Raw genomic sequence first — 11487 nt, forward strand, 5'->3', positions numbered from 1 at the left:
CATGCTATCCAATTTGTCCTTTTCTGCTTTCGAAAATTTGAGATAAGGGGTGGCATAGAGTATCCTGCTTAGCGCAAAGGCCTGCACTAGGCGGCATAAATCTCTTTCCCTCACCCCTTGTCTGCGGTCAGCTATGCGGCGGATTAATCGCGCCGTCGCTTCTACCGTGCGTTTTAGCTTAGTGAGTGTGTCAGTATTCTTTCCATTTGTTTGTAAATACAACCCCAGTATTCTCATGGTCTGTACCTCTTTGACAGATTGTCCATTAACATAGACGTTTATTTGCGGGGGGGATGTCGTGGTACGCCTACCTCTTTGTTTACGACGGATCACGAAGGGGGTCATCTTGGGGGTCAACGACCTTTCGAAATTTCCGCTGTTGAATCCACCACCTTTTCATCGCGGGTCTCAAGATGGGTCGTAACAGTACTCCTTTCAAGTTCATTTAATAAGTGCTTTAAGGAAATAGCTGAAATAAAAGTGCTCTAACTTTGATACATATTCGGCAAGAAATGCTTTGTCCTTTTTGATTCTTAGAGATATGATTCTCTGAGGACAATACACATAAAGTAGAGCAGTGTCAATTCTCAGGACATACAGCATTATCATTATCTGCGTGTAGTAGGAATGGGTTTTACGCAACTGGAATTGCCCATGCACATAATGGATGTATGGCACATAGCTGATTTCTTGGTCTGGGTCAATCAGACACTTGTTCCTTAGACTGTAAGGGCACTTAATTTCAATGAGTTGAAATGTGCCGCCCGATGTCACAATGCCGTCGGGACTGCAACACAGCCATGGTTGATCACAATCGATGATCAGCCCAACCTGAAAGCAATAGAAACTAAATGTAGTATGTCATCATTAGGTTTGTACTGAAGTTACCTCGTGAATTGTCGTCCCAAGTGCCACCTCCAACTCCTGTCTAGCTATTTTTTCCATCTTCTTTCCTGCATCGTCATGGGGAAGTTGAAACTGAACTGCATCGAATCTTGAAAAGACACTACTACTGCAGATGTTATGAACCACTTGGGAAATTTGTAAGCCACCTTCTTTGCAAGGTTTGTTTTTCTTTGAAAGCTCTCCTTCCCGAATGACACTCTCGCAATCTTGGCGGAAACGAAAAGCGGCAGGCGTCTGTTTACGTGAGTCGCTTACGTGGTGCAGGGCTGAAGCCTGAAGGGCTGACGCCTGAAGCCTGAAGAAACCAGTCATGCTGATAAATTTGTTGTAGTCAACCAATGTACCCTTTGGACACCCCTTCCTGAGTCATCTTGCAGTCTACTGGAAACATTCCTGAGTTGACATGGTACGCAGAACTTGCCTTTTTTTCGTTTCTTCGAATAATACGAGAGTGTCTTCGGGGAACGAGACCTTTTGGTTGCGAAAAAAGGCTTGTAAAGAAGCTGACAGGGATTACATCAAGTGGTCAGTTTCAGCCGCTGTACAGCACATTTTCAATGGCCAAATACATTAAGCATGCCACGAAGCTTACCGTAAGAAGTTGCAGCACTAGAGAACATCTTTGGTGACGCGAGAACATTGGCTAAATACTGGAAGTCAGCAGTTCTTGTTTTTATGCGGTGTGCTGTCGAACTGCTCACCCGCACTTTTCGTTCTTGGTGCCACCTGCATCAACGATTCATAACTTCTGCTCAGAAACAAGAAACAACATGTACCGCAAGTAAATAAAACCAATCCAAACAAAAACAAACCGTTGAACTGCTGCCTGGCCTTTCGTAATCAGGGCAATGTTGATTATCTCATCAAGGTCTTTTTGGATGACCTTTTTGTAAAAGAACATCTCTTTCTTGTCCAATGCATGTTCCATTTCCCGCCTTCTCATTTTCAGCGGGGAAAGGTCTATAATTTCGAGCATTGCCCAAAGCCGTCGCTTCCCGCTCACAAGGGCCTTAACTAGCTCTGCTTCGCAATTATCTCCCGTCGCTCCCGTCGGTTCTGAAGCCGCTGGTCCGCATTCTTGCATTTTAGCAGAGCTGCTGTCAGAACGTAGAACATACTTGAGGGAACAGTTGAGGTCCGGAAATTTTGCAAGCTAAACTGCTGGATCAAGGGGTTTCAGGCTTGGCGGTTGCTGGGACCGGCCTGCTCAAAATAAAAAAATAAATATAAAATAAAAGCATAGTGCAAAATAAAGGCTGAATGAACATAAAATTCGCAATGCTCACCTGGAAACAAGTCCTCCATGGTTTTTTTTTTTGTGTCCAGCGTTGGTTTAGACGGTTTTGACCATTCACATGGCAGGTCCGTGCATGAGGTATTATCGTGGCTGTTGATGAAAATCGCCACTGCTGCAGCATGTTTACACCATCCACGAACTCCAGCTTTGCAAGTGCAGCTGGCCGTCGAGATCTCCCGTGAATTTTCTGAGAGCTAATAAATAGTGCGCCTTGTTATTTTAGCCTTTCTTAGAACAGTGCCAGAAGCTGTAAATTTTGCTTACCTCAAGGCGAATGTCATAGTCAACATTTTTCATTTGCGCGACGCACTTGCCGCTGATATCGGACGGCCCCGCTGCGGCGATTGCTTGCTCTTGAACGCCAGACACATGATCGCTCGTATAAAGCCGTTGTCCACTTTTCAAGCTCTTTCTTTTAAAACATGCATCGAGGTTCTCAATGCGTTTAAATCCGCATAAAAGCAGGCGTTCACTCTCCCGCCGAGGTGCCATTCTGGCAACGATCTCACTGCGTGTCTGCTGTGCGGACGGGTTGACGGAAACACACTGGGCATCCAGGTAACGCGGGGAGTGCCGTGCGGGGGCGCTGGCGATGCGGTCGCTGGTGGCTTGCCTGCCGGGGGAGGGGGGGGGGGATTTGCGGATATATTTATTGTGATATTGGAATCTTACGGTATATGAAAAGATTGTGTTCATAAACTATTTCTGGTTGAAAAAATGCTCTTGTCCACAATATCTGGATATGTACAGTCTTTGTCAAAAGTATCCAGGCTGCATGGTTTGCTTCAAGCGTGTATAGTGGATCCCTTGTGACTTTCCTAAACATTAAAAGTTGTTGGAAGATAAGAAGACCCCCAGTATTTACCTTTAGCAACCATTTCAGCTTCAGGGAAGCCGTAAGGGCTCCACTGTACGAGCTAGAAGCAAACCATGGAGCCTGGTTACTTTTGACAAAGACTGTACATAGTGGTGTATTTACGCAAACCTCGCGTGACCTTTGCATATAGAAACGTGATACGAGAAACAACAGCACATCAGGAAGGACGCGCTGAGAGGAGGATGAAGTGATGAAAACTTCCGATGAAAGCTTGCGGCACTGGTTCTGTTGGAGATTTCTCGTTTCCAGCGCTTCCAACATATCTCAGCCAGCTTGAGTGATCCGTTGCTTAAAGGTGTCCTGCGACGTAGATAAAGCATGGGGTCTTTATTCTTTGTATGCAGAGTAAGGGACATTGTGTGTCCCGAATGCGCAATGAGGTCACCGAAATCATAATATTTGATATTTTAATCTTCGCTAGAAATGCTTGTTTCGAGCCAATGGTGTCGCAACGCGGCGGCCATTTGCGGCAGCGGAAATGAGGTGGCATCCAGATAGGGCGCTGCATTTCTCATTGGTTGGGCGTCCAGTTTGCATATTGTTCCTTTATACTTGCGAAATGAATCCAAAATATTATGCCTCTGAGCACTCAAAGCTTTTCGCATGCCACAAAAACTGGAAAGAAGCAGGGAAAGCAAACGAAAACTAACAAGAATACAGCTAGGGGTGACACTTTCCATTCCGCTTGAAACCTTCGTGGCGGCCAGCGCTGTTCAAAAAACGTTGGCTCAAAACAGGAAAGCGCGCGCGTCGAGATCGGCCGTGACCATACCAAGACGGCAGCGAAAAAAAAAAGCCAGTCGACACACCTCGCCCAGAATTGGGAAGAGAAAGGCCGGACAGGACACGGGAGTCGAGTTTGGGGGGGAGGGGGGCTACTGTTCACAGCCTTCCAGTCCGACTAAAAAAGAAACTTCGGGGAGCTTCCTTTGTTGTTAGTCACTCCTGCCCTGACTACGGCGCCGCGTACACAGGGGGAAGACGCCGTCAAAATGCACGGCTGTCTACAGCCCCGACAAAGCAACAACTGCATGCACGCTTCCGCTGCGTGTGCGCTAGGTACGGTTCTGATTGGTAGCGCCCAATCTCGGTACTGGGTGAGTGAAATGGGCGAGTGAAGCGCGTTTTAGTCTGAGGTTTTCATTTCGAATTTTCAGAGTGGAATAACTTTCGTTCGCATGCTCCGATTTCAATAATTCTTTTTGCTCTGGTCTCTGGAAAGCATGATTAATCTATTTAATGATATTAACTGGTACGGAGGAAATCATCGCGGTGCCCCTTTAAGGGTAACGGAGTGGATTCCAAGAGAAGGCAAACAAAGCAGAGGGCGGCAGAAAGTTATTTGTTGGGCGGATGAGATTAAGAAATTTGCGGGGATACGGTGGCCGCAAATGGCGACGGACAGGGTTAATTGGAGAGACATGGGAGAGGCGTTTGCCCTCCAATGGGCGTAATCAGGCTGATGATGATGATGATGTCACACTGACAAACCCATATCTCACCCAGCGCACTATAAATTTGCCAACAGAGTGCTTTTGCGTATGAAACGTTCGTAAAGTGAAAGTTTCATTGCTACTGGTCTCTAGATGCTACTTGTGAACTGGTTAGAGAAAACTGAAAAATCAGCGCACTAGGACCTTTCTCATGTCAGCATATATGCTACTGAATAATTTTTGTTTTGTTCATTCGATTAAAATTTTGATCGCTGGGGAACATTCCCATCGGTTATCTGGCAATATCTGCAACTGTGATCGCCGCTTTTGTGATGACGATTCTATCGTAGATTGACTGATGTAGGAAGATAAGGATTTCACATCGACGTTCATCAACGCCCTTACAAAAATTTTTATACAGTCTATAGACTGTCTATAGACTTCTGTCTATAAAGTCTATAGACTCTATATAGACCAATCCCGGAGAACAGTCTATAGGCAACACAAATCCTGTGGACAGTCTGTGGACAATCTATAGATTTCTGGCCATACACTTTTAGTAGACTTTCGTCTATGGACACTTTATAGACTATGAATAGACAAAAAGGAATATCTGTAGGAAGGGAATAGAGTCTGTAAGATGTCTATAGACTGTCTGTAGACCACTTTTATAAGGGAACATTTGATCTCTCCATACCAATAACTTATGACATCTCAGGATGGGAAATTAGGTTCCAATACCGTTGTCAACTCCTGAAAAATTCATGATATGAGTTATCTCTCAAAGATAAGCAACCAGACGGTGGCTTCTAGATTCAAGTCACTTTGTTTTCACTTCCCACACGGGATTTATCGCTGCAAAGCAAGAGGTATTGGTTAGTTCAGCACTGCAACTCCTCATGCGACGCACACAGCTACGTGCCTACCTTTGAGTGAAACTTCATTAATCTGGAAACATTGCAAGTTATTTAGAAGAACAACAGGTAAAAAAATACGCGCATGGAAAATAAAATGAAGGCAACCTTGTCGAAAGGAGAAAGGTGGTGATAAGGATCTTCTTCGACACATGATATCTTTTTTTGACCGATCGACATGCGGCACCTGCATTTATTTATTCATATTTAAAATTTTTAGAAGTGAACAGGTTGCTTGGCAGCTTATGCATTGTTTCGTGTGATTAAGTTTACGCATGAACCACCTCAGGTCACGAAACACCCGTTCTGTCTCTTGGTAATTTCGCATATGGGGTCAGCTCCGACATCGATACCGGAGACGGAGACAAGTATTTTAGTACGAAAGATAAGTATTGCCTTCATTAGGTTTCAAACCCGCGGCAATACTTATTTCACTGATCATCTTCTCTGGCCACTGCACGAAGGCACTATATGCTCTCGTCGCAGCCGATCAATGCCTCGTGTTAAATCTAAATTGCTGATTGGGCGAGATGGGGGGACATGATTCGAATTGACCAGCGCGAAAACGGACGGCAACAGATGAAAAACAGACGGCAGGACCAGCGCTGTTAACAGCGCCCGTCCTGTCGTCTGCGTTTCTTCCCTTGTCTCCGTCTGTTTTCGCGCTGGTCAATTGCACATTGCAGCAATTGCAGCATTGCACATTGTCGTCTTCATCAACTTCCATCTGCAGCGCGAAGAGATCAGATAATCTTAACCTCGATCAGAGCTTAAACCTGAGTCTAATATCGTTGCCAGACGTGCCGACGACCCAGCAAAGCAAAACCGTGACCCAATCAGGCTAAACACATGCTTTTGCCCGTCGACTCGATTTAACTACGTTAAAACGCTACCACATTTTTTTTTGTTAGCTATTAATACCGAGGTCGTAGGCAACAACTGCCGAAGGTGCAGATGGGAAAATGAGTGGCTAGAAAAAGAATCGTCGCCAAACAGGGCCCTTGACTGTCCCATACTTACGGTATACATCATCATTAGGCATCAAAACAGCGACAACATTCCCTCGGCAGGGTGAAGTCCTGTATTAATTCCCTTCAGTTGCACAGTCGTCGTCCATCACTCGTCCACGGATGTTCTTATCTCATAACTCCGCCCTAGTGGTCGTTGGGGTGTCTGTACGACTTTTATCTGTCCATCGCAAAGGACACCCTTTGCAGGCCTACTTGTCATCCTTGATTTGTGGTTGCTTCGTGATTTACGGAGGACGCAGATAAACCACTGCTTTGGTCACTTCTTGTCTTCTAATACGACACTGGCGGGCTGTGCGTTTGGCCATCGGCCGCTGACACTGATGAAAAAGGTTAAGGCGGAAAGAACTGCTGATAGGGTCTCTGGCAAAGACATTGTCGCAGCCGTGAACGCTATCATTAGCACCCTCTCTATATCGCCCTGCGTCTTGCGTTCGTTAAAGCATCGAGCATGATGGGGGCGTTTCTTGAATTTCTCGCAGTTCTGCGGGTTTTCTATTTTTGATTCCCATTGGCCCAAAATGCGTTGTCGATCATAAAACTCGCCCATTGGCTGGAGAGAAGTGATGTCGCCAGAGTGGAGCATCCCCATTGGCTTAAGGGGAGTGACACCACTACCGATAAAAGCGTGAAGAACTGTTGTTGCTGTCGCATCGCAAATACATAATGTAATTTGGTGTCCCAGTGAATTTTTCTTAAAGAATTACGGGGCTAGTTAGTCCACATGCTTGAATTCTCCACAGCGCACGAAAACAAATACAACAAAGACACAGACTGAAAGAAAGAATTTTTTTCTTTAATATATAAAGAACAACTCACATTGCAGGGTCAAAAACTTTTGTAGCATGAAGGTGCTAACTTCCCTAAAGGTCCTTATCAGCGGTAGATCACGGATTGTCGCTGCTCCTCAAAACATGGATAACGATAGCGTGGATATGTAAGATATTACTAACACAGCTTTTTCATCTGAGGAAGGTTTTGGTCTAACGATCGTTCTGGTAATCATGCAATCAGCTTCCCTTTGCAATCGCTGGTAATTGTCTTCTGTACATCTTTTGCTATGAGGTTAGCGAGCCAACAACGAGATTTAGACGCCCACCTCGGACATGCTTTTCTGGTAATGGAATCACGTGCTGTTCAAGCCTTTCTACTTAAGTACCATTTGTACACCCGCGGTGGCTCAGTGGTTATAGCGCTCGGCCGCTGACCCGAAAGACGCGGGTTCGATACCGGCCGCGGCGGTCGAATTTCGATGGAGGCGAAATTCTAGAGGCCCGTGTACTGTGCGATGTCAGTGCATGTATAAGAACACCAGGTGGCCGAAATTTCCGGAGCCCTTCACTGCGGCGTCCCCCATAGCCTGAGTCGCTTTGGGACGTTAAACCTCCATAAACTATGAAGTAACATTTGTCAAAAGTACAAAAAAACAGCAGCACATTTTTAATAATTATCTTGAGGTTTCAGACATGCAGACATATGACATGATGTAGATCGTGAAAAAAGAAAATTCATGCGTAAAGCCGCGAAACATGACGCGAGGTACGGGGTCCTGTAAGCTAGAGGCCGCACAGGTTTCGAGATTAGGCTTTGAATTTTGTGTCCGATTTTATTACACATTTGCGTTTTAATATCGTAGACTCGGCGCTTGACAATTTGCTGAATAGTCAGGCCTTATCGCTACCAAAAAGCCGCTATGTGGAACCTTGTTCAGGACTGGAATGAAATTTTTAAAATTAGGCTTTATTCGGTTCTCGAACACGGCTCCACATACAGGCTGGTGGCAGCGATAACGCCTGGCGCTCGCGTAAACGGTGAAACACGTGAAGCATCGATTTTCTGATATAAATAAGATCTGAAAGAAACTAGCGAGGTTTAGTTAATTATTTCCAGCCTGGTTTACAAATCGGCCGAGGATAAAACGAAAAAAAAAAACTGCTTCAACATAGCGCTGCCAGTATTCACGAAGACTGCCCACATTATACCGCTTCTCTAATCTTTCAGTGAAAAACGAGAAATAAAATTGAATTACTGCAAAGAAAAAATGCCTGTGCTGACAAATAAAAAAAAAACTCAATAAGAAACAAGAACTCTAAACAAGGGCACACGAAGAGCAAGGGAGAAGCGTTTCTTCCAGTGATGTTAGGATGGGCTTGTAGTGCATATATTCAGAGTCAGAGACGAAAAACTGTGACGACACAACATAAGCGTTCTGTAACAAGTGGTTTCGGGACTTCTATAGACATAGCTTTCATTAACATTATATATTTTATCAAGCTCGAGAATTTATACTTTTTCTCAGTAATAGTATGCGCGTTTATAGCTTATTGAATCGTTAGCTATGTTGATTCACGGCATCTTCCTGCATCCATTTGTTGTAGACGTTGCACGTTTGTTGTCTGTGCTTTGACGAAAAAAAATCCAAGGACGATTCTCTACTGGTGTCTCAGGCTGTGGAGGCTCACCGTTTTGTTTTGCTGGGTCGTCGGCACATGTGGTGATGATTTCAGTTCGATAGTAGTATCATGGAAAAAGGCAATGATGTGTAATGCGCAGCGCGTAATAATGTTTATATGAGTTCAATGCCAGTGTTAGTAGAAGACGACGACGATGTGCAATGCACAGTCCAAAGTTCGCACTTCAGAGAAATATTTACCTGGAGGTCCCTCTCTCAAGGTTAGGGCTCCCGTTATCTCTGCCAGTGTTGTTGTCGTTCGGTGCGAGCGCCGTAGGATTTGCATTGGGTTCAATTTGTAGGTTTCTCCTGGATTACATAATTGTAACTGGTAGGTTGATTTGCTAACTTCTTTAAAAGCCTTGGTGGTTTTCTTTTTTTCCCACCAAAATGTTCTTTGTTATTTAACTGTAAATATTCTTCTGCCGTTTTTCATCGATACATTTTTCAAAATTCACGCTTGCCTCCTATATTTTGTCGTTATCCTACGGAAAGTTCGTTGTTTACGCCACTACATCTTGGCCAATCACCCCATGTGGGTATGCGCCTTTATAAAGAGGTTGAAGAAGAAATAGAAGCGCTAGTGTGTGTTCCCTGCAGTATCACTCGGGTTATAATACTCTCAGACAACCTTTCTGTTTTGGCAGCGCTCGAAACCTCGAGTGATACTCCTATGAGCCGTTCCCTTCAATTTTTTATTCCTCCACATGTTACAGAAGTACGCTTTCACTGGGTCCCTGGGCACTGTGGCATTGTTTCTAATGAGAGGGCTGATTTTTTAGCAAAGTCTGCCCTTGATGGTCGTCCCTTTCGTCCCAAATACTGTTTACTTGACTCTAGCACGCTTTCAGCGATTCCAGCGTTTCCACACCTTGAGCCATGAGCCTCTCCTCGCTGCAGCGGATTTTCAACACCTGGCATTTCCTTGGAGTGTGCGGATGTGCAGTTCGAGGCAATGTGAGGTGTCCATGACCCTTTTGCGCTGCAGGATACCGCGGCTAAATCTTTATTTATGCCGATCGGGGCTTTCGATATCCAACCTTTGTGAGTCTTGTGGCGAAATTGAGTCTATAGAACATTTTTTCCTCTCCTGCCGGCGGCTCGCTGCTCTCCGTAGAATTTACTTGGAGATCCCCCTCGCTCGGCTTGGGCTTCCACTATCTATTCCGATTCTCTTATCCTTCGGGGCAAGCGCCAAGGGATATGCCCTGAAACCAGTGTTCGATCCTATTCACGATTATATAATTTCGTCTGGTAGATTCCTCTGCTAGAATGTGAATTCACAACTTTTCTTTCTCCGTATTTTTTGTTTTGTACAAATTCTAGCTCTGCGTCCCAAAATTTTAAATTTAAATATACTCCATTCCCTGTACATGAGTGCGTTTGTATCCGCTATGCACCCTGCAGCCAATCCCCCGCCGTGGGTATGTGCCATTCAGCCTGAGGACATCATCATCATCATCAATCCGCCGCCGTGGGTACGGGTCATTAATTTTTTTATTTATAAAAAAAAATTATAAAGCCTGTGGACATCATGAGTTTAACACGAGGCGTGATCGGCTGGGCGATAGTCTGGACCTCTCGTGCAGTGGCCGGCGAAGCTGATCTGTTCGCGGCGCCACGGGTTCGAATCACTGTGCGGTAATGGTTATTTTTGGTTATTTATGGTTTGGCTGGGTTACACCGACGGCGGCAACGCGGCTGTACTCACGAAAGGGCGCTTAAGAGCTGCGCTCTAAAAGCGTAGAAGCACAAGCAAATGCTCTGTTTCACTGTTGTGCTCCTGCCAGCTCCACACAGAAGCCCCTGCCCTCTGATGAGGCTGTCTTCTTTCTATTTATCGTCTGCTGCTCCTTCGCCCACTCGTTCCATATGCTCACCTGGATAATATAGATAACCTACCCTCCTACCTACCCTGACAAGGATGTAGTGCACGCTACGCGTGGTGAAGTGTGCAATAAGCGCTTTTAAAATAATGGATAACCTTTACTGTTCTCCAAATGACGTTGAACTCGGATTGATATTGCCACCTGGTGTTCTCAGGTGGCGCTGAAGTGTCTTCGAAGACGTTGAAGTGTCTCGCGCTGGCTGGCTGCCTACTTGCTGTATTCTGCCGGTTAGCGTCCTGTCGCCCTATTTTCCGTTACATATTTTGGTGGAGGTGCGGGGTAAAGATCCCCGTGTATGTCTCATACTCCTCCGGACACCCTGGGTTCCAGTCCTTCGCTAGTGGACACCCCCGTGCACCGTGCTAGCCGGAGAAACCAAGGCCTACCTCCAGAACACGGGCTTTTGGAATCTGCCAGAGCACCCACTCATCGACCTGCCATGCCAGCTGCAGCCTACTACACCTTGCAGAATCCGCGACTGCCCAAACCATTCCACGGCAGTCAGCTCGAAGACGTAGAAGACTGGCTTCTCGAGTTTGAACGCGTGGCCTCATTCAACCAGTGGGACGACGCCGCCAAGCTTCGAAACGTCTTCTTTAGTCTCGAGGATGGTGCGCGTACCTGGTACGAAAACCGAGAAGACGCCCTAACATCATGGCACGAGTTCCGCCGACGCCTGCTGGAGACCTAC

General features: G+C 45.7%; 1 protein-coding gene across 1 annotated transcript; it reads right to left on the reverse strand.

Moving 5' to 3' along the window:
* Nucleotides 1-533: 533 nt before the first annotated feature.
* Nucleotides 534-1834, reverse strand: LOC149330226 (uncharacterized). The gene is made up of 5 exons (XM_089559392.1): nt 1719-1834; nt 1499-1632; nt 889-983; nt 653-831; nt 534-549 (listed from the first exon to the last, which is right to left on the reverse strand). The coding sequence occupies exons 1-5, from the start codon at nt 1832-1834 to the stop codon at nt 534-536; spliced, it is 540 nt and encodes a 179-aa protein (XP_089415518.1).
* Nucleotides 1835-11487: the final 9653 nt, after the last annotated feature.

This window comes from Amblyomma mixtum, chromosome 9, assembly GCF_055824585.1.
Source record: "Amblyomma mixtum isolate Tamu chromosome 9, ASM5582458v1, whole genome shotgun sequence".
NCBI lineage: Eukaryota > Metazoa > Arthropoda > Arachnida > Ixodida > Ixodidae > Amblyomma > Amblyomma mixtum.

Bases quoted from the DNA above. Each gene is read 5' to 3' on its own strand.
- LOC149330226 (XM_089559392.1), bottom strand. From the start codon at position 1,834: ATGGAACATGCATTGGACAAGAAAGAGATGTTCTTTTACAAAAAGGTC. The intron at 1,633-1,718 runs GTTTGTTTTTGT...TCGTTGATGCAG, and splicing joins GGCCAGGCAGCAGTTCAACG to GTGGCACCAAGAACGAAAAG. The intron at 984-1,498 runs GTAAGCTTCGTG...GATTCGATGCAG, and splicing joins TAGTGCTGCAACTTCTTACG to TTCAGTTTCAACTTCCCCAT.